Source organism: Trachurus trachurus (assembly GCF_905171665.1).
Source record: "Trachurus trachurus genome assembly, chromosome: 3".
Lineage (NCBI taxonomy): Eukaryota > Metazoa > Chordata > Actinopteri > Carangiformes > Carangidae > Trachurus > Trachurus trachurus.
Genome location: NC_139893.1, coordinates 769968 through 794129, shown reverse-complemented (window position 1 = coordinate 794129; position 24162 = coordinate 769968). Strand labels below are relative to the sequence as shown.

At 40.0% G+C, this 24162-nt stretch overlaps 1 protein-coding gene across 1 annotated transcript in view; it reads right to left on the bottom strand.

Annotated features, from left to right (window-relative positions):
* The window catches only part of fbn1 (fibrillin 1), a 141270-nt gene that overhangs the window by 80917 nt on the left and 36191 nt on the right, over positions 1-24162 (bottom strand). The window contains exons 19-26 of the mRNA XM_083996588.1: positions 23229-23456; positions 22307-22432; positions 20084-20212; positions 17007-17132; positions 16347-16472; positions 16097-16219; positions 12544-12669; positions 10757-10882 (exon numbers count right to left, since the gene is read on the bottom strand). Of these exons, the coding sequence (XP_083852714.1) occupies positions 10757-10882; positions 12544-12669; positions 16097-16219; positions 16347-16472; positions 17007-17132; positions 20084-20212; positions 22307-22432; positions 23229-23456 (1110 nt within the window). The remainder of the gene's footprint in view (positions 1-10756; positions 10883-12543; positions 12670-16096; positions 16220-16346; positions 16473-17006; positions 17133-20083; positions 20213-22306; positions 22433-23228; positions 23457-24162) is intronic.

The following is a 24162-nucleotide window of genomic DNA, read 5'->3' as shown; positions in this document are numbered from 1 at the left end:
TTTCGTTTATTAGGAAAGAGTCTGTGAATGTTGTGGAAAAAGAGAGAGGAGCCGCTACGACCGTGTTAAGCCCTTGTTCGGACTCCGGTAAGCTAAGAGCTACATGCTAAGATACTAGGCCTTGGTATTAGCCTGTTGATAATGAGCTCATGTGAAGATATTGCTTACTGAAACACTTTAATAAAACCAGTCGGAGTTAGTATCTAATGTTTTCATCCACTTTGGTATTGCTATATCATTGTGTTATGTGAGAAAAACAACTTTAAAAAGATCGGTAAATCCGTGCTAATGCTAATCGCGGCTAGCGCCGCTATGCTAACTCAGGTAGCCTGCCAAGCAGGTAGTATAGGTGCTAATGGTGTAGCCGGCCAAGCTAGTGGGCCACCACCTTGTTGAATGAGGGAAATAAATGAGGATATGATGATAAGGTCTAAGAATGTCATGCTATTGTACTGTTTTGTGTACAAAAGGTGATTTATTTTATTGTGGTTGTTTAATTACTCATGATGATTTAAAAAGAGTTAATTAATTAAATTCATTTATGGTTTAAAAGGTTAAAAAATATAAATGTATTGAAGTTAAAAGATAAATATTCATTTGAAAAGCTGTTTAAAAATATAAATACTGCTTAAAAAGACAATTAAGTCTATTTATGTTAAAAATATGAGTTCATCAGGAATAGTTAAGGTAAAATAACTCTACTATGAGTGTGTACACTATCATTTATGATGATTTAAACTGTGTATGTACTAAATTTGATTATAAATATTGAGAGAAATTAGAGAAGAAATCAGAAGAAGTAGTGGAAAAGTCAATATGAACATGGTATTAATTGAATGTGTTTCTACACCTTCTGTGTAGACTGGTTTTTATTTCTACCGGATCAAAGATTGACCAGCAAGAATTCTGAACCTGCCGGTTCAGTGGCGAGCCAGGAGATCGAGAGAACGGAGAACGGGATCCACTCCAAAGACAGACTTCTACTTACTGCACTCTGATTCAGATAAGATCGTTCACCACAAAATCTACCCGGGTAGTAGAAGAACTGACTGATAAACACACACACACAGAACTGAACTTTATTCTTCTGAAAAAGAAGGAACGGACAATTTATTTTGAACTTTGTTTTATTTTTTATTTTATTATTTTCATCAAAGAGCTCTATTTTGTTTTGGGGATTTTCTAATTATATGTGCTGCAGCAAAATAATACTGTGTTGGATGTAATAAATGATCATTGTTCAACTTCTACTTCGAGTCCAGCTTTCTGAACCTAGAGAATGTGGTTTCTTGCTAATATTGAGGTTAAAAGGGCTACAAATATATTATAGAAAAATGAAAAAAAGGGGGGGCAAACAATAATACAAAAGGGGTAAAATTTCTTTTAAAAAAATAGTAAAAAGAAGAACAGAGTGTGGTCGTGAGAAATAAAGTAAAGTGTAAAGAAAAATTGAGAAGAAACTGGTAAAATTTCTCAAAAAGATTCTAGTAAAAAGTGGTAAAATGTCGATAAAAAGTAGTGGAGCCCCTTGAACCCTGTCAACCCTCCCACTTTGAGAACCATTGACATTTACTTTAGTTAGTTTTGTTGTACTGGCTATACTGAAGTATTTATGTATTTTCAGTGGTATACTGAGTAAACCTGAGTATCACATAGCTACTACACCACTGGTCCTGATCTCACAGAGCAGCAAAAAGTCCTTCAGCTTCTTCAGCTTCTTCTTCCTGTTCACTTTTCTCACCACTCCAGCTGTCAAGTTTGGAAGTTTAATCTTTCCCAAATATCATTTCTATAAAACTGTATCGTGTTGTTGAGCCAGCTCCAGAGCCAAACAAACATTCCTCCGCTGCAAACCCGCGATAATTATATCTGAACTCTGGCAACGTTTGAAATAATAATGTGCTTGTAAAAATACTTCAGCTCTCTGTCTGTGTCCGAGCCGCTGACGGCTGATAACTGATAGCTGTTCACTTCCTGTAGGAGAAGCAACCAGGACCAACAAGCTGCTGCTGCTGGTGAAAACACACCGTCAACACAACGGGTGAATTACAGTCCCCCCCTTAGCCCTAGCCCTTAGCCCTTAGCCCTTAGCCCTGGCCCCTAGCCCTTAGCCCTTAGCCCTAGCCCTTAGCCCTAGCCCTTAGCCCTTAGCCCTAGCCCTTAGCCCTAGCCCTTAGCCCTAGCCCTTAGCCCTGGCCCCTAGCCCTTAGCCCTTAGCCCTAGCCCTTAGCCCTTAGCCCTTAGCCCTAGCCCTTAGCCCTAGCCCTTAGACCTTAGCCTTAGACCTTAGCCCTATCCCTTAGCCCTATCCCTTAGCCCTAACCCTGAGCCCTTAGCCCTAGCCCTTAGCCCTAGCCTTTAGCCCTAGCCCTTAGCCCTAGCCCTTAGCCCTAGCCCTTAGCCCTAGCCCTTAGCCCTAGCCCTATCCTTTAGCCCTAGCCCTTAGCCCTAGCCCTTAGCCCTAGCCCTTCGTTTTGTGTAGGGCTATCTCGCCCTTGTAATTGAGATTTTTCAGAGGCACACTTCAAACCGAGGGGTATTAGTCCAGGCAATTTAGCTCATTTTGGACCCCAAAATAGAACTAATTGTCACAGAAGGTTTTTCACCATACATCATTTCTATGAGATGTCTAGAACAACATACTAAAAGTCCTAAGAAATCCTAGTTGGGGAAATATGTTTAATTCTCATCATTATTTACTGTATAAAGTCTATGGTGCCGACAACAATACACCCCAATGGGGATATTTTTTTCCTTTACTCCTATCACAATGAAACTTTACATGATGAAAGTATCCATGAAATGTAAAATTTTTTGTATTACAAGTTTCTTTGAACATTAATTTGAATATGCAAATGAGCCTTACACTAATCAAATATGCCCAAATTACACCCGAATAGGCTTCTTTTTTTCCTTTACTCCTACCACAATGAAACTTTACACAATGAAAGAAGACATTAAAAGTAACATTTTTTGTATTACAAGTTTCTTGGAAAATGAATTTGAATATGCAAATGAGCAATACACTAATGGAATATGCCCAAAATACACCCGAATAGGCTTATTTTCTTCCTTTACTCCTACCACAATCACACTTCACACAATAAAAGTATACATGAAAAGTAACATTTCTGTATTTCAAGTTTCTTGGAAAATTAATTTTAAATATGTAAATGAGCTCAACACTAATTGACTTATGGTCAAGAAGCCATAAAGCCGCAAGCCGCAAAAACAGGGGCAGAATAACTTAGTTCTTAGTCCCGCTCATATGTTGTTGAACATAGTTCAGCATATTTAATATAACATCACACACAGTCGTTGAAATGACTTTGATGAATTCTGACTTTCATCTGATGTTCTCTGCAAACTGGGAGGAAAGTCGTTAGGTAAGGCTTGTTCGGTAATAATAAAAAAAAGAATTTAGAAAGCAACTGGAGACAAGACTGTGCAATTAATTCTTAAGGTCAATATAGGTCTTTTAAGTGTGGCAAGTGACATGTGTGTATGAATAAGTCAAGTGTGGCAAGTGACAGCACTCAGTGCATAGGTTAACTTATTGAATGGACATGATGTGTTAGTTATTTGGCCCCTGTTGCTGCTTGTGGCTTTATGGCTTCTTGACCATAAGTCAATTAGTGTTGAGCTCATTTATATATTTAAAATTAATTTTCCAAGAAACTTGAAATACAGAAATGTTACTTTTCATGTCTACCTTTATTGTGTGAAGTGTGATTGTGGTAGGAGTAAAGGAAGAAAATAAGCCTATTCGGGTGTATTTTGGGCATATTCCATTAGTGTATTGCTCATTTGCATATTCAAATTCATTTCCCAAGAAACTTGTAATACAAAAAATGTTACTTTTAATGTCTACTTTCATTGTGTAAAGTTTCATTGTGGTAGGAGTAAAGGAAAAAAAGAAGCCTATTCGGGTGTATTTTGGGCATATTTGATTAGTGTGAGGCTCATTTGCATATTCAAATTAATGTTCAAAGAAACTTGTAATACAAAAAATGTAACATTTCATGGATACTTTCATCATGTAAAGTTTCATTGTGATAGGAGTAAAGGGAAAAATAGCCCCATTGGGGTGTATTGTTGTCAGCACCATAGACTTTATAGAGTAAATAATGATGCGAATTAAACATATTTCCCCAACTAGGATTTCTTAGGACTTTTAGTATGTTGTTCTAGACACCTCATAGAAATGATGGATGGTGAAAAACCTTCTGTGACAATTAGTCTGTCGTAAAACGCTATTTTGCCTAGACTATATGACAAGTTTCCCAGAATGCATCTCGCGGCAACCGGCAGCTGTTTTATTTCTCGCTGTAGCGCTGCTGTTATTACGTCACTTTGTTAAGTTATAATATTTTTCCATGAGAGAAAGTAGCTGTTTAGATCCCAATGTGCGGTCGGTTTATCCACATGAGGCTGTTTAGACGTTTGCTCCGATGTTTTTGGGAGAAGTGAAGCTCAGATCAACGTCTCGTCACAGAGACAGCAGCCGGTCTGCAGAGCTGCTCGGCCGGCCAACCTCCGTCGTCATCCCGGGGGAAAAGACGATCACTAATTAACTTACCCGCAGGTTTTTAGAGGTTTACCACCGGCTGGTTAAATTATTTCTAGGAGATAAATGTTGGTCTCAGTGATGAAATCTAACAGCTGTATCAGTAGCATTAGTTAGTCTGAATGTAAAGTGAAGCTTCCTGTGTGTATTGGACAGAAGAGCAGCGCTGCCTCGGGGCTCTGGAGCCTACGGACACAAACCACCACATTTACATCAAGAAATACATGTTTTACAATCAACACATCAGTTTGAATTACATTTTATTTTATTTTATTAAGTTAACATGGTTTTGAATACAGGATTTGTGGCAAAAGCTCATCACGTCTGTTTATGTGAAAGCAGCAGAGACGACTGATGACGTATGTGATTGTTGAAGGGGTGACCCAGTTCGTAGGGGTTGACTTTCAACCTCTACCCCTTGTAGCTCCGTTTCAAGGGGCAAGGGTTAAGGGCTAGAGGTAGGGCTAGGGCTAGGGATGAAAAATAGAATTGGAATTGGGAAAACAACTACCTGCCTCACCCCTCACCGCACCCTTCAGTCTGACCACGGCTCAGTGGAAAAACTCTGTAAGGAGCTGCAACAATGATGACGGCTGATCTGAGCCAAAACAACCCTGAGAAACTTTGACCAACACAATAACTAACTGGCCCCGAGCCCGAGAGCCGAGAGCCGAGAGTCACAGCTCTGAGACAAAGAGTTGAGCAGAGGAAGAGGTGAAGGACTCAGGTTTTTTACTGGTTTTACAGAGTTGTTTTAGAGGGAAATTCATGCAAAACCGCTGATGCACGTTGCCTTCAGGGACAGTTTTTCATCAACAGTCTCTGTATTTCCCTCTAAAACAACTCTGTGTGGTAACGTTGTGTTATTATCTCATAGCGTGGTGAATGTGCAGCTCACAACTTGTCCACCAGAGCGTTGTGGAGTTGTTGGATTGTGTATTTGATGAGTTTGATGAGGGAAACCAAAGAAATCCCATAATGAGCCTCCGTAGCGTAGCTCTGAGCAGCTCACGGCTCTGCTCCGCCGTTCTAAAAATAGCTTGCACCGACAATTAAAGGTAACGAACCTACTGCTATGACTATAGGGATTACGGCAATGGGCCAATTTGCCAAAATGTTGAACTATCCCTTTAAATTGTTTTCAGTTAATGCACATTCTTATGTCTTCTCTGTTTAAAAAAATGGGCAAAACCAATAAACCTGCCTCATCTTGCCATGAACTTGATCACAATGTTAGGACTCATCGGCCAATGAGACACACTCCTCTGTATGTGTGTGTGTGTGTGTGTGTGTGTGTGTGTGTGTGTGTGTGTGTGTGTGTGTGTGTGTGTGTGTGTGTGTGTGTGTGTGTGTGTGTAGTAATTGCAGCAGTGTGAATTAGAGCTCAGAGCTGCAGCTTTATGTGTTTACGCTCCGTCTGATGACGACTTAATATGAGACCTGAGAGCAAAACAAACCTCTGGATTACAGACGCAGTTAAAGATCGTTTCCCCCCCGAGCCTCTGATGACAGAGAGCACCACACACACACACACACACACACACACACACACACACACACACACACACACACACACACACACACACACACACACACACACACACACACACACACACACACACACACACACACACACACACACACACACTCTCTCTCTCTCTCATGTGGAAATGTAAAATGCAAACACAGGTTGTTGCCTGTGAGCAGATGCCGGTGGTCACAGTCGGTGTTAGAGACGCTTCATTTAATTAGACTGATGAAAAAGGTTCAGATGACAGAGACTTCTCCATGTCTCTGTTTAACTGTCTCTGTTAAACCGTCTGTCTGTCTCTCTGTTTAAGTTTCTCTTTAACTGTCTAACTGTCTGTCTGTTTAAGTTTCTGTCTGTCCGTGTCTCTTTAACTGTCTGTCTGTTGTGTGGCAGTCCTGTGGAGCATTTCACAACTAAACAAGTGGAGAGAGAAGAGTCAAACAGTTTGAGCATTAAACATGGTCATATATGGTCATGTTTACTCATATATAGTTCAGTTTAATAAGTTTATTTGTATCAGGGACAATGTACAAAATAACATTAGTCTCGAGATGAGACAAGATGCCTTGTATCGGATTGACCTTACTAGCTACTTTCATATACTGTATAATCATAATACAGTATGGTCATGTTTAATCATAGATAGTCATATATATGAGCTTTCTCCTGGTTTTCCCTGTTAAAAGGGTTTTCCATGGAGTTTTTCCTCAGTGTGAGGATCTAAGGACAGAGGATGTTGTTATGATGGGATGTAAAGCCCTTTGAGACAAATTGTTGTTAAAAACGGGCTATACAAATAAAATTGCCTTGCCTTGCCTATATAGTTATATATAGTCATACATGGTCATGTTTCCTCATATATAGTCATATATAGTTATATATACTCATATATAGTCATATATGGTCATGTTTCCTCATATATAGTTATATACAGTATACTCATACAGGGTCATGTTTACTCATATATAGTTATATATACTCATATATGGTCATGTTTCCTCATATATGGTCATCTCTCTCTGTGTGAATGTGTGTGTGTGCGTGTGTGAATGTGTGTGTGTGTGTGTGCGTGTGCGTGTGCGTGTGTGTGTGTGTGTGTGTGTGTGTGTGTGTGTGTGTGTGTGTGTGTGTGCTATAACTAAGTTTTATTGCCTCTCAACTTAATTTTTCTTTCCAAAAGAAGAAAAGTGTAATTTATTGTCTCTTGTTGCTGTGACTCAGCGCTCTGACCTTCTTTTACGGTAATGTAGAGAAATGAAGATGAATTCAGCTCTGGACTCTGATGGAGTCTTTAATACAGCCGGCCGGAGCTTCTCCACCCACAACGCACAACATCACAACATCACAACATCCCAGCATCACACACCAGAGCAGTGGAGTGAACGTACATGGAGCAAGCAGAAAAAGAAAAACATTCCTGTGGGAGTTTCATCCACAGCTGGATCGGATCTGGATCGGATCTGAGTCTGACAGCACCACTCACTCATTAACACACACACACACACACACACACACACACACACACACACACACACACACACACACACACACACACACACACACACACACACACGTTTGTATGCCTATCTTTTTGAGGACACTCATTGACATAACGTATTCCCTTTAGCCCCTAACCCTAACCTTACACTGTAAAAACTTAAAATCTTTCCAAGAATATTTGTCTTATTTCTTGTCAAAATGTCTCATTTCTAGTCAAAACTAATCTCTTTCCACTTAAAATAAGACTCATCACCTAAAAATTAACTTGTTTTTAGATCATTTTCACTTGTTTCAAACTAATTTTCACTTGAAATAAGTAGAAAAATCTGCCAGTGAAAGCAAGTTTTTTAATGCTTGTAATAAGGAAGAAAAACTTGCTCCACTATCAGATTTTTCTACTTATTTCAAGTGAAAATCTGCTTGAAAAAAGAAAAAAGTGTCTAAAAACAAGCTGCTTTTAATGTGATGAGTCTTATTTTTAGTATAATTAGATTTGTTTTGACTACAAATGGACATTTTAACTAGAAATAAGACAAATATTCTTGGTAAGATTTTGAGTTTTTGCAGTGTAACCATCCAAAACAAATGCCTAACCTTAAGCCTGGGAATATTCTCATTTGTCCAGCTCATAGTTATCTCAAGGAAATTTAAATCGAACGCAACTGGACTTGGTTATTTGTCTAGAAGACGTTTCACCTTCATCCAAGAGGCTTCATCACTTCATGTTCACATCTGACCAGGCTGGGACTGGATGAAGGTGAAACGTCTTCCTAGACAAATAACCAAGTCCAGTTGTGCTCAATTTAAATGTCCTTGAGCCTAACCTTAACCATTACACTGCAAAAACTCAAAATCTTACCAAGAATATTTGTCTTATTTCTAGTCAAAACTAATCTAATTATACTAAAAATAAGACTCATCACATAAAAAGCAGCTTGTTTTTAGACACTTTTTACTTCTTTCAAGCAGATTTTCACTTGAAATAAGTAGAAAAATCTGATAGTGGAGCAAGTTTTTCTTTCTTATTACAAACACAAAAAACTTGCTTTCACTGGCAGATTTTTCTACTTATTTCAAGTGAAAATTAGTTTGAAACAAGTGAAAATGATCTAAAAACAAGTTCATTTTTTAGGTGAAGAAGAGATTAGAGAGATTAGTTTTGATTAAAATTGAGACATTTTGACAAGAAATAAGACAAATATTCTTGGAAAGATTTTGAGAGTTTTTACAGTGTACTCTGAAGCGAACTTAACCTAATTATAATAACCTAGTTATTATAAAGTCTTAACCCTCAAACAGCCCTCGGTAGGGGTCTGAGAATGTGAGAACAAGCCAAAATGTCCTCACTTTCCCAAAATGTCCTCACATGTACAGCTGTATAAGTACACACACACACACACACACACACCAACGTGCTCACATCAGACACTTCCACAGTAACAGACACTTTCTGATGTGAGGAACCAGCAGCTTCACCCTCTTCACTCAGACACACTGCAAAAACTCAAAATCTTACCAAGAATATTTGTCTTATTTCTAGTCAAAATGTCATTTATTGTCAAAACTAATCTAATTATACTTAAAATAAGACTCATCACATAAAAAGCAGCTTGTTTTTAGACACTTTTCTACCTTTTTCAAGCAGATTTTCACTTGAAATAAGTAGAAAAATCTGATAGTGGAGCAAGTTTTTCTTTCATATTACAAGCACAAAAAACCTGTTTGTGGTCTTGTGTTGTCTTCTGCTGCTGGTAACATTGTAATTTCCTGTAAAGGATTAATAAAGTATCTTTAATTTCAACTTTAACTTGAACCTACTTTCACTGGCAGATTTTTCTACTTATTTCAAGTGAAAAAGTGCTTGAAACATGTACAAAATGATCTAAAAACAAGTTAATTTTTAGTTAATGAGTCTTATTTTAAGAGGAAAGAGATTAATTTTGACTAGAAATTAGATATTTTGACAAGAAATAAGACAAATATTCTTGGAAAGATTTTGAGTTTTTGCAGTGCAGACCTGTTTATTATTGTGTAGGAGGACGAGCTGCTGCTGCTGCTGAGTCTGACTCATCTTCACCACTGACACCAGGTCAGATTAAATCAACCGGCCTCCAGTGCCGGTGTAAACCAGCCTTATCTCAGCTGCATGGCTCTAGCAGCAGCAGCAGCAGCAGTCGGACCGGACCAGAGTTTGTGTTTTCTGGAGCGGGTTCAGTGGTGACGAGCTGCACGACTCATCCAACCATCACGTCATGTTTAACACACTTAATGAGAGAGAAACGGAGAATAAACAAAGGTGCAACGTGATGCACGCTTCTGGAGAAAGATAGTGACCTCACTTACTGCCAGTGTCTGTGTGTGTGTGTGTGTGTGTGTGTTTAGTGTAATGAATGAGCGTCAGCGACGTCAGAGCTGCTTCTGCTTAACAAAACTTTCACACACACACACACACACACACACACACACACACACACACACACACACACACATATCATTCACCACTTAACCAGCAGCCTTTCTCTCCTGACTCACAGTTGTTTAACACTCTTCCACCTTCCTGCGCTGACAATAACATTTCATTGTGGAGCAGGAAGTGAGTGTGTGTGTGTGTGTAGTTGTGTTTCCATCCACCTTTTCTTATTCGCATTTTCAAAAATTGAGAATACATTGCAAAAACTCAAAATCTTTCTAGTTAAAAGGTCATTTCTAGTCAAAACAAATCTAATTATACTAAAAATAAGACTCATCACATAAAAAGCAGCTTGTTTTTAGACACTTTTTACTTCTTTCAAGCCTATTTTTACTTGAAATAAGATAATAAAATCTTGATTTCACTGGCAGATTTTTCTACTTATTTCAATTGAAAATTAGTTTGAAACAAGTGAAAATGATGTAAAAACAAGTTAATTTTTAGGTGACGAGTCTTATTTTAAGTGGAAAGAGATTAGTTTTGATTAAAATCGAGACATTTTGACAAGAAATAAGACAAATATTCTTGGAAAGATTTTGAGTTTTTACAGTGCTCCTCCTCTCCCAATAATCGTAAAACAATAACGAATGGAAACAAGCATAAATGTGAATTTGCTTTTTGCGCATTTTCACAAAATCCGCTCTTAACTCCGATACATCTGGATGTAAACCCAGTGTGTGGGTCTCACCTGTGCAGCCGGTGGTGCCCTTGCGGACGGAGTAGCCCAGGTCACAGTGGCAGATGAAGGAGCCCTTGGTGTTCTCACAGTTGCCGCTCAGACAGATGTTTGGGTTCAGCTCGCACTCATCAACATCTGGACAGGAAGAAGGAGAAGAATAAGGAGAAGCAGCAGGAATGTTAATGTGCTAAACACAGACACGCAGACACACCGAGGGAAAAGGTTATGACAATGAATTAAAGAGAATTCGCTAATTTGTTGCTTCAGTCTGACAAACAGGATTTTTGTGAAGCTTTGATCTAAAACAGTGACTCACAGAGGATGACATCACAGACGGCTCTAACCGCCAGACTCTGTTGTTGAACTTGTGAGAGTGTGTGTGTGTGTGTGTGTGTGTGTGTGTGTGTGTGTGTGTGTGTGTGTGTGTGTGTGTGCAGAGTCATTGAGACCTCTCTATATCACCGCTGTCAGCTCTGTGTTTTCCCTCAGTGGAAACAGACATTTAAATGTGTCGCATTCAGAGCTCAGAGCTGAATAAATCTACAATAACAACAACAACATCTGACTCACAGAGTGTTTTCCTCCTGACTCACACTCTGACACAACCTCTGAGGAGGAGGAGGAGGAGGAGGATGATGGTGTTGTAAAGTGTACAGCGTAAAATGTAAAACTGCACAGCGTAAAGCGTACAGTGTAACGTGTAGAGTGTAGTGTTAAGTGTAAAGTGCAGAGTAAAAAGTGTAAAGTGCATAATGTAATGTTCAAAGTGTACAGTGCAGAGTGTAAAGTGCTGAGTAAAAAGTATAAAGTGCAGAGTGTAAAGTGCAGAGTAAAAAGTGTAAAGTGCAGAATGTAAAGTGCAGAGTAAAAAGTGTAAAGTGCAGAATGTAAAGTGCAGAGTAAAAAGTGTTAAGTGCAGAGTGTAAAGTGTAGAGTGTTAAGTGTAAAGTGCAAAGTGCAGAGTGTAAAGTGCAGAATGTAAAGTGCAGAGTGTTAAGTGTAACATGTAAAGTGCAGAGTGTTAAAGCAGAAGTAAGCGATCCGGTCGTTTTGGCTAATGCTGCGTTCCAGGCAGGCTTTTGAAACCGTAAATTACAGCTTTAAAAAGTGCAAAGTGTAAAGTGTAAAGTGTAACATGTAAAGTGTTAAGTGTTAAGTGTAACATGTAAAGTGTAAAGTGTAACATGTAAAGTGTAAAGTGTAACATGTAAAGTGTTAAGTGTAACATGTAAAGTGTAACATGTAAAGTATAAAGTGTTAAGTGTAACATGTAAAGTGTAACATGTAAAGTGTTAAGTGTAACATGTAGAGTGTAAAGTGCAGAGTGTAGAGTGTAAAGTGTAGCGTGTAGCGTGTAGCGTTACCCAGACAGTGTTAAGTGTAACATGTAAAGTGCAGAGTGTTAAAGCAGAAGTAAGCGATCCGGTCGTTTTGGCTAATGCTGCGTTCCAGGCAGGCTTTTGAAACCGTAAATTACAGCTTTAAAAAGTGCAAAGTGTAAAGTGTAAAGTGTAACATGTAAAGTGTTAAGTGTTACATGTAAAGTGTTACATGTAAAGTGTTACATGTAAAGTGTTACATGTAAAGTGTAAAGTGTAACATGTAAAGTGTAAAGTGCAGAGTGGAGAGTGTTACATGTAAAGTGTAACATGTAAAGTGTAACATGTAAAGTGTAAAGTGCAGAGTGTTACATGTAAAGTGTAAAGTGTTACATGTAAAGTGTTAAGTGTAAAGTGTTAAGTGTAAAATGTTAAGTGTTAAGTGTAAAGTGCAGTGAGTGTAGCGTGTAGCGTTACCCAGGCAGGTCTTCATGTCCTCAGACGACATGAAGCCGTCGAAGCACAGACACTGGAACGTCCCCGGGGTGTTGGTGCACTGTCCTCCGTCACAGATGTCTGGGCTCTCCTCACACTCATCGATGTCTGGCAGAGGCACAGACAGAGGCACAGACACACGGGTCAGAGGCACAGACACACGGGTCAGAGGCACAGACAGAGGCACAGACAGACAGAAAGAGCTAGAGACAGAGCTACAGACAGAGCTACAGACAGACAGAGCTACAGACAGAGCTACAGACAGAGCTACAGAGCTACAGACAGACAGAGCTACAGACAGAGCTACAGACAGACAGAGCTACAGACAGACAGAGCTACAGAGCTACAGACAGACAGAGCTACAGACAGACAGAGCTACAGATAGACAGAGCTACAGACAGAGCTACAGACAGAGCTACAGAGCTACAGACAGACAGAGCTACAGACAGAGCTACAGACAGAGCTACAGACAGAGCTACAGACAGAGCTACAGACAGACAGAGCTACAGACAGAGCTACAGACAGACAGAGCTACAGACAGAGCTACAGACAGAGCTACAGACAGAGCTACAGACAGAGCTACAGACAGACAGAGCTACAGACAGACAGAGCTACAGACAGAGCTACAGACAGAGCTACAGACAGAGCTACAGAGCTACAGACAGACAGAGCTACAGAGCTACAGAGCTACAGACAGACAGAGCTACAGACAGAGCTACAGACAGAGCTACAGACAGAGCTACAGACAGAGCTACAGACAGAGCTACAGACAGACAGAGCTACAGACAGAGCTACAGACAGACAGAGCTACAGACAGACAGAGCTACAGACAGACAGAGCTACAGACAGAGCTACAGACAGACAGAGCTACAGACAGACAGAGCTACAGACAGACAGAGCTACAGACAGACAGAGCTACAGACAGAGCTACAGACAGAGCTACAGACAGACAGAGCTACAGACAGACAGAGCTACAGACAGACAGAGCTACAGACAGACAGAGCTACAGACAGACAGAGCTACAGACAGACAGAGCTACAGACAGAGCTACAGACAGACAGAGCTACAGACAGAGCTACAGACAGAGCTACAGAGCTACAGACAGACAGAGCTACAGACAGAGCTACAGACAGACAGAGCTACAGACAGACAGAGCTACAGAGCTACAGACAGACAGAGCTACAGACAGACAGAGCTACAGATAGACAGAGCTACAGACAGAGCTACAGACAGAGCTACAGAGCTACAGACAGACAGAGCTACAGACAGAGCTACAGACAGAGCTACAGACAGAGCTACAGACAGAGCTACAGACAGACAGAGCTACAGACAGAGCTACAGACAGACAGAGCTACAGACAGAGCTACAGACAGAGCTACAGACAGAGCTACAGACAGAGCTACAGACAGACAGAGCTACAGACAGACAGAGCTACAGACAGAGCTACAGACAGAGCTACAGACAGAGCTACAGAGCTACAGACAGACAGAGCTACAGAGCTACAGAGCTACAGACAGACAGAGCTACAGACAGAGCTACAGACAGAGCTACAGACAGAGCTACAGACAGAGCTACAGACAGAGCTACAGAGCTACAGACAGACAGAGCTACAGACAGAGCTACAGACAGAGCTACAGACAGACAGAGCTACAGACAGAGCTACAGACAGAGCTACAGACAGACAGAGCTACAGACAGACAGAGCTACAGACAGAGCTACAGACAGAGCTACAGACAGAGCTACAGACAGACAGAGCTACAGACAGAGCTACAGACAGACAGAGCTACAGACAGAGCTACAGACAGACAGAGCTACAGAGCTACAGACAGAGCTACAGAGCTACAGACAGACAGAGCTACAGACAGAGCTACAGACAGACAGAGCTACAGACAGACAGAGCTACAGACAGAGCTACAGACAGACAGAGCTACAGAGCTACAGACAGAGCTACAGAGCTACAGACAGACAGAGCTACAGACAGACAGAGCTACAGACAGACAGAGCTACAGACAGACAGAGCTACAGACAGACAGAGCTACAGACAGACAGAGCTACAGACAGAGCTACAGACAGACAGAGCTACAGACAGAGCTACAGACAGAGCTACAGACAGAGCTACAGAGCTACAGACAGAGCTACAGACAGAGCTACAGACAGAGCTACAGACAGACAGAGCTACAGACAGAGCTACAGACAGACAGAGCTACAGACAGAGCTACAGACAGAGCTACAGACAGAGCTACAGAGCTACAGACAGACAGAGCTACAGACAGAGCTACAGACAGAGCTACAGACAGAGCTACAGACAGAGCTACAGATAGACAGAGTTACAGACAGAGCTACAGACAGACAGAGCTACAGACAGAGCTACAGACAGAGCTACAGACAGAGCTACAGACAGAGCTACAGACAGAGCTACAGACAGAGCTACAGACAGACAGAGCTACAGACAGAGCTACAGACAGACAGAGCTACAGACAGAGCTACAGACAGACAGAGCTACAGACAGAGCTACAGACAGACAGAGCTACAGACAGAGCTACAGACAGAGCTACAGACAGAGCTACAGACAGAGCTACAGACAGAGCTACAGACAGACAGAGCTACAGACAGAGCTACAGACAGAGCTACAGACAGAGCTACAGACAGACAGAGCTACAGACAGAGCTACAGACAGACAGAGCTACAGACAGACAGAGCTACAGACAGACAGAGCTACAGACAGAGCTACAGACAGACAGAGCTACAGACAGACAGAGCTACAGACAGACAGACAGAGCTACAGACAGAGCTACAGAGCTACAGACAGACAGAGCTACAGACAGACAGACAGAGCTACAGACAGAGCTACAGACAGAGCTACAGAGCTACAGACAGAGCTACAGACAGAGCTACAGAGCTACAGACAGACAGAGCTACAGAGCTACAGACAGACAGAGCTACAGACAGAGCTACAGACAGACAGAGCTACAGACAGACAGAGCTACAGACAGATAGACAGACAGAGCTACAGACAGAGCTACAGACAGACAGAGCTACAGACAGACAGAGCTACAGACAGACAGAGCTACAGACAGAGCTACAGACAGACAGAGCTACAGACAGAGCTACAGACAGACAGAGCTACAGACAGAGCTACAGACAGACAGAGCTACAGACAGACAGAGCTACAGACAGAGCTACAGACAGACAGAGCTACAGACAGAGCTACAGACAGACAGAGCTACAGACAGAGCTACAGACAGACAGAGCTACAGACAGAGCTACAGACAGACAGAGCTACAGACAGAGCTACAGACAGACAGAGCTACAGACAGACAGAGCTACAGACAGACAGAGCTACAGACAGAGCTACAGACAGACAGAGCTACAGACAGAGCTACAGACAGAGCTACAGACAGAGCTACAGACAGACAGAGCTACAGACAGAGCTACAGACAGAGCTACAGACAGACAGAGCTACAGACAGACAGAGCTACAGACAGACAGAGCTACAGACAGAGCTACAGACAGAGCTACAGACAGAGCTACAGACCGGTGCAGCTCCTCAGGTCGGGCATCAGAGCGTATCCACTGTGGCAGCTGCACTCGTAACTTCCCTCTGAGTTGGTGCAGAACGTCTCACAGCCGCCGTTCTCTATGGTGCACTCATCGATGTCTACACACACACACACACACACACACACACACACACACACACACACACACACACACACAGTCTTTATACTGATCCATCATATTGATTGGTTATTGGTTAATGATGGTCTGTTGATCGGGTAACGCACCCACGCACTCCAGTCTGTTCTCCGTCGACTTGTATCCGGTGTCACAGCTGCACTGGTATCGACCAATCATGTTCACACACTGTCCGTTCCTGCACAGGCGGTCGCTCAGCTCACACTCGTTTATATCTGGGACAGAGAAGAGAAGAAGTCATCAACGGTTTATCAATAATAAGTATCAATAATGATAATAGATGATCAGCTTCACTGCAAAAACTCAAAATCTTTCCAAGAATATTTGTCTTATTTCTTGTCAAAATGTCTAATTTCTAGTCAAAACTAATCTCTTTCCACTTAAAATAAGACTCATCACCTAAAAATTAACTTGTTTTTAGATCATTTCACTTGTTTCAAACCGATTTTCAATTGAAATAAGTAGAAAATCTGCCAGTGAAAGCAAGTTTTTTGTGCTTGTAATATAACTTGCTCCACTGTCAGATTTTTCTACTTATTTAAAGTGGAGAATTTGCTTGAAAAAATGTTAAAGTGTCTAAAAACAAGCTACTTTTTATGTGATGAGTCTTATTTTAAGTATAATTAGATTTATTTTGACTAGAAATAAGACAAATATTCTTGGTAAGATTTTGATTTTTTGCAGTGTTGGTGCAGGAACAGCGAGGAGCAGGAATGGGAGGAGCTTCAGCGTGTGATGGCATCACTCACCCAGACAGGCCGAGCCGTCGGCCGCGATCTCGTGTCCTTCAGGACAAACACACTGGAAACTTCCCTCAGTGTTCACACAGTCTCCTCCACGGCACAGCAGGGGGTTCCTCTCACACTCGTCGATGTCTGAGGACACACACACACAAAGAAAAAGACATTTTCAATCAAAACTAACTTCACTTCAATCAAAAAAAAAGTGTTTGAATGCAAAAAAAAAAAAAAAAGAGACCCAAAAAGTTGCATTTGAACCCTTTTTTTCTTTGATTCAAAAGTTTTTTTTTTTTTTTATTGAGGTGAGTTATTATTTGATTGAAAATATTTTTTGGGATTAAAGTAATATTTTTGTATTTGGGCCACATTATGGGAAGGATATTTGTGTCTTTATTATTCAATCCAAAAAAAAGTTGATTGAAACAAAAAAGATATTTTCAATCAAATAAAAACTCACTTCAATCAAAAAAAAAAGTTTTTCAATGCAAAAAAATATTTGAAACCCCAAAACATTGTGTGTGAACCCTTTTTTTCTTTGGTTGAAAAAGGTTTTTTTTTTTTGGTTTGATATCAATAAAACATAAAACACTTTTACCAACTTCAGACAAATTTACATTTTGGAAAACATTTTTACATTTCATTAAACAAGACAATACCATAATACATTTACAAATGTCATCAACCACAATGTCAACGTAGCAAATTCAGGTCCGTCAATTTTGTTTTATGATATGTAGAAATGTTTTCCAAAATGTAAATTTGTCTCAAAGCTTTGTAAAAGTGTTTCACATGTTGTAGTTTTGGTTTTGCACCATGGACTTCACCTCTGTTGAACTTCCTGGTTGAAATGAGAAGCGGAGCAGCGGGAAGCGCTCGGAGGCGGCCATGTTGAGAGTGTCGATGGAGGGAAACATAAATAAAGACGGTTTGGACCTGTTGGTTCTGTGTGGAGTTTAAAACCTACACTGCAAAAACTCAACATCTTCCCAAGAATATTTGTCTTATTTCTTGTCAAAATGTCTCATTTCTAGTCAAAACTAAACTCTTTCCACTTTAAATAAGACTCATCACCTAAGAATTAGCTTGTTTGTAGACAGTTTTTACTTCTTTCAAGCAGATTTTCACTTGAAATAAGTAGAAAAATCTGACAGTGGAGAAAGTTTTTCTTTCTTATTACAAACTGGCAGATTTTTCTACTTATTTCAAGTGAAAATTTGTTGAAACAAGTGAAAATGATCTAAAAACAAGTTAATTTTTTAGGTGATGAGTCTTATTTTAATTCGTTTTGACTAGAAATGAGACATTTTGACAAGAAGTAAGACAAATATTCTTGGAAAGATTTTGAGTTTTTGCAGTGCAGAGAGAGAAGTCGTTCTTCTTCGTCCCTGCAAAAACTCAAAATCTTTCCAAGAATATTTGTCTTATTTCTTGTCAAAATGTCTCATTTCTAGTCAAAACTAATCTCTTTCACCTAAAAATTAACTTGTTTTTAGACACTTTTTAATTTTTTCAAGCCTATGTTCACTTGAAATAAGTAGAAAAATCTGCCAGTGAAAGTAAGTTTTTTTGTGTGTTTGTAATAAGAAAGAAAAACTTGCTCCACTATCAGATTTTTCTACTTATTTCAAGTGAAAATCTGCTTGAAAGAAGTAAAAAGTGTCTAAAAACAAGCTGCTTTTTAATGTATAACTATGTATGTATAAGTATAAATATACTTATTTTAGTTATAATGAGATTTGTTTTGACTAGAAATAAGACAAATATTCTTGGTAGGATTTAGAGTTTTTGCAGTGCGGCGACGTCAGAACTGATCCAGACGCTGCCTCTCTCTCTGTCTCTCCCTCTCACAGTGTAAATGTTGTCTGGCCCGTTGCAGTGAAACTGCGGCTTCGGGCCAACAACAGTATTGTGAGTCTGTCTCCATCTTGTGTGTACGATTCCTCCCCAGGAATTTAATCAAAGGGCGTCGCAGCCGGAGCAGAAATAGAGCACTAAGTGTTTTCACAGATGGAAGAACATTAGCAGCTTCATATAAAACTGTTGAGTCTGTAATAAAGAACAATTATCTCCAATTAACTTTAAAAGCTTGTGCAGCAGCAGCTCAGTGACAACTGTGCACAGATTAGACCCCAGCACTGCTGCACAGGGGTTTAAATACAGCCACTTTAAAGGGATAGTTCAACATTTTGTCAAATTGGCCTATTGCCATAATCCCTATAGTCATAGCAGTAGGTTCGTTACCTTTAATTGTCAGTGCAAGCTGTTTTTAGAACGGTGGAGCATCAAAACTCATCAAATACACAATCCAACAACTCCACAACGCTCTGGTGGACAAGTTGTGAGCTGCACATTCACCACGCTATGAGATAATAACACAACGTTACCAGACAGAGTTGTTTTAGAGGGAAATTCATGCAAAACCGCTGATGCACGTTGCCTTCAGGGACAGTTTTTCATCAACAGTCTCTGTATTTCCCTCTAAAACAACTCTGTGTGGTAACGTTGTGTTATTATCTCATAGCGTGGTGAATGTGCAGCTCACAACTTGTCCACCAGAGCGTTGTGGAGTTGTTGGATTGTGTATTTGATGAGTTTGATGAGGGAAACCAAGAAATCCCATGAGCCTCCGTAGCGTAGCTCTGAGCAGCTCACGGCTCTGCTCCGCCGTTCTAAAAACAGCTTGCACCGACAATTAAAGGTAACGAACCTACTGCTATGACTATAGGGATTATGGCAATGGGCCAGTTTGACAAAATGTTGAACTATCCCTTTAACACACACATACAGCATACAAGTCTGAGATGACATCATCAGCCATGTGAACAGTGAGCTCCAGGCCTCAGCACCTCATCCAGAGCTCAGAGACACACACACACACACACACACGTTTATGGGCTGGTCTGTGCTCTCTCACTGTGACTTTAACAAGGCGACAGAGAGAGATCGAGGTTCACGCTCACAGACTCAATGATCTCAGATGAAAAAGTGTGTGTGTGTGTGTGTGTGTGTGTGTGTGTGTGTGTGTGTGTGTGTGTGTGTGTGTGTGTCTGTGTGTGTGTGTGTGTGTGTGTGTGTGTGTGTCGTACCCATGCAGTTCTTCATCATCATGAAGCCGCTCTCGTATCCCTCGAAGCACTCGCACTCGAAGTCTCCGGCCGTGTTGACGCAGCGTCCCGGTCCACACAGGTCGGGGGAGATACGACACTCATCGATGTCTAAACAACAACACAACAATAACAACACAATCAACACAGAATTCCCTTTTCACATATCAAAAGTTAAAAAAGATAAAACATATAAAATCCAAGACAATGTGAAGGAGAAATGCCAAAAAAAAACCTCTAGGGGCTTAAAGGGCGGCGTTCTCAGATAGATAGATAGATAGATAGATAGATAGATAGATAGATAGATAGAACGATAGAACGATAGATAGATAGATAGATAGATAGATAGATAGATAGATAGATAGATAGATAGAACGATAGATAGATAGATAGATAGATAGATAGATAGAACGATAGATAGATAGATAGATAGATAGATAGATAGAACGATAGATAGATAGATAGATAGATAGATAGATAGATAGATAGAACGATAGATAGAACGATAGATAGATAGATAGATAGATAGATAGATAGGGGCTTGTAGGGTGGCGTTCTCCAACTATAGTTCTAAGCTAATGATCATAGCTACATCTGTGAGGTACAAAAACCATTCATACACAATAAAAACAAACATGGTTTCACATGATTTAACATTGTACAATGCAATACAAAAGCTTGATAAACATATGATAAGAAATATATAAAATAATCCCAGTTTAGATAGGCAGACCATGTGGAAAGTATTGACTGGTTAGCAGGAGAGACTTCAGTGCTCTGAGTCCTAAACTGTTGTAAAGATAAATTTAAAAAAATGTGCAGGTAATAAATTCCACATTCTTGGCCCACGATAAAGTACAAACAAAAACAGAACTGTGATTGGGAGGTACAACAATATTGGGTTCTATAGGTGTGAAATTTATAGTTATATGCAAATATATAATGAAAATATGATAGAAGGAGTTTTTTTAGGGAACCATAAGCAAATAAACCAATCTGAAGATGAGTCACTTGATAAACACTGAGGAGACCAGACTGAAGGAATAAAGTGCGTGCAAAGAGAGTTTTTGCACGAGTCCATGTTTTTATCATAAATGCAGAAAAACGACTATAAAATAAGATTAAGTGGTGGATCTTAAGGTCTTTGAGTCCTAATCCCTCTTGATTATAATCCACATTCTGAAACACTCACCACTCGTATGTTAGGTTGAAAGGTCCCAGATATCATTTACTTACCAAAGAGCCTATAAATTACTTTAGAATAAAGTAATGGGCGCTGGCATCTCACCCTAAAATGATGTGTGCACATTTCAACAGAGCAGTAATGCATCTAACCAGACTCCCATTAGACCGAAGCAGCTCAGCGCAGCGGCGGCTTCACACCACTTCACTGTAATTGAGTTTGGCAGCAGCAGGATTCAGAAAAGGGCACTGATGAAGAACGACTAGACTCGTAAAGATACAGTGCAGCTGCTTTACTGTTGTACACTGCAAAAAGTCAATACCTTACCAAGAATATTTGTCTTATTTCTAGTCAAAACAAATCTAATTCTACTTAAAATAAGACTCATCACATTAAAAGCAGCTTGTTTTTAGACACTTTTTACTTCTTTCAAGCAGATTTTCACTTGAAATAAGTAGAAAAATCTGATAGTGGAGCAAGTTTTTCTTTCTTATTACAAGCACAAACAACTTGCTTTCACTGGCAGATTTTTCTACTTATTTCAAGTGAAAATTAGTTTGAAACAAGTGAAAATGATCTAAAAACAAGTTCATTTTTTGGTGCTGAGTCTTATTTTAAGTGGAAAGAGATTAGTTTTGACTAGAAAGAAGACAAATATTCTTGGAAAGATTTAGAGTTTTTGCAGTGTGAAACCAGCTGCACTGATGTGCTTGCTGCAGACCTGAAAGTAACCAGTACTTTTCAGCCTTCCTAGAAATTAACTCCAGTAAAAGTAAAAATATTTGTCTTGGAAATGTATTCAAGTAAGAGTAATAAGTACCAAAGAAATCTAATACTCAAGTAAAGTACAAATCCTCTGGATATGTACTGAAGTACGTTAGTGGAAACTGCTGATTAGTGAAGAGCCTCGGACTCTAAATCCAGTCTCTGCTGCAGTTTAAACAACCGCTCTGCAATTAATCACCATTCAGTTCATCTAATCAACAAAACGTTACACCACAGTGAGGTGAAGTCCAGCTCACCGGTGCAGTTCCTCTCGTCAGAGTCCAGAGAGTAGCCGTTGTCACAGCGACACCTGAAGCTGCCGATGGTGTTTCTGCACCTCCCGTTGGAGCAGAGCGAGTTGATCATCCTGCACTCGTTAATGTCTGAGGACAGAGCAGCAGAGAGGTTTCAGTTTCACTTTAGTTTATTTGAAAAGGGACAATGCACATTAATAAACATTTGTAGAAAAACACATATAAAAAGCTAGTTTTCATCGTTTGTCCCTCTGCCAGATCGTACAAGGCAACCTTTAAAAAGAACAACAATCGAATAAAATATAGTAGCTACCACATGGGGTAGAACACATTCTATACACATTCACATATTTTATTTGATCTTATTGTGTCCATTGTTTTATTGTGCTTCTGTTGTGTTACTTATTGTATTTTTATCTTGCGGTGCAGCACTTTGGAAACCTTGTGTTTGTTTAAATCGTGCTATATAAATAAAACTGGATTGGATTAGAAAAACGAATTGAATGGTGTCGAATTCGGAAATTACAGGTCGGAAACTCGGAAAAGTGGTTAAAAAAAAATGGGGGGGGGGGAATCTGGTAAAATTTCACAGAAAAAACAAAATTAAAGAGTATAACAGAAAAATTTAGAAGAAACTGGTAAAATTTCTCAAAAAAATTCTAGGAAAAGTGGTAAAATTTCAACAACAAAAAAAAAGAAAAGAAAAAAGAATGAAAACAATAATTAAAAAAGTGAAAAAATTCTAGAAAAAGTGGTAAAATGTCAATAAAAAGTAGTGGACCCCCTTGAACCCTGTCAACCCTCCCACTTTGAGAACCATTGACATTTACTTTAGTTAGATAGTTTTGTTGTACTGGCTATACTGAAGTATTTATGTATTTTCAGTGGCTATACTGAGGTCAGAGGTCAGAGGTCAGAGTCGTACCTTTGAGGAAGGGTCGTCCATTGATGAAGTCTCCGCGGTGAGAGAAGCCCGGGCCGCGGGGACACAGCTGTGTGTACTCTGCTGATCCTTTCTCAGGACACTCGTCACACTCGGGCCCCCAGGCCACGCCCACCGAGCAGCAGCAGGCGTCCACGCGGTGTTTCCCCGGCACCGGCGCTCCGCAGCGCTCGTCCTCGTGGGTCAGGTAGCACTGCTCCATACGCAGGTCTGACACACACAACCACAGGAAGGTTACATATACACATTACTTTACGATTTTTTGGATGCCGATTCGATTTAAATTGCGATTCTACGATATTGCCGATTCACTCGATTTTTAGTCTTTAGCATTTTTAACATTTATCTGCACACAAATACTGTAGGAGCCTATAAATTAACATACTCCATTATAAAGTGAACTTAAACCCTTTTCAAAACCTGGACTCTCTGTATGTAAAAAAAAAAAAGGCTAACAAATGCACATTGCACAATATTTAAAAAAAAATAAAAATAAAAATAAAAAAATGTAAAAAAAGAAACATTTTCCCCCCCAAAAAAATTCGATTTTTGAAAATAAAAATCGATTTAAAAATCGCCAAAAAAGATATCGCGATATGTATGTGAATCGATTTTTTTCTCCCACCCCTACTAATGAACATATAAAAACATGTAAATGTGCCTGATTATAGCAGCTAGTGCTAATTTCCATCCGGAGTCCCAAAACATAAAAACAGTACAGTGACAGAAAAACATAGTATTATAAACGACATAATAATGTAGACAAAAGGACATAACAAAACAACTATAACGAGATAAAACATTGACATTTTTACAACAAGAGAGGACCAAGAGAGTTTCTGAGAGATAAAGTGCAAAAGTGCAAAAGTGATGGGCCAAAGTGACAAGTCGACCCTCGGGTTCATGTACAGACTGA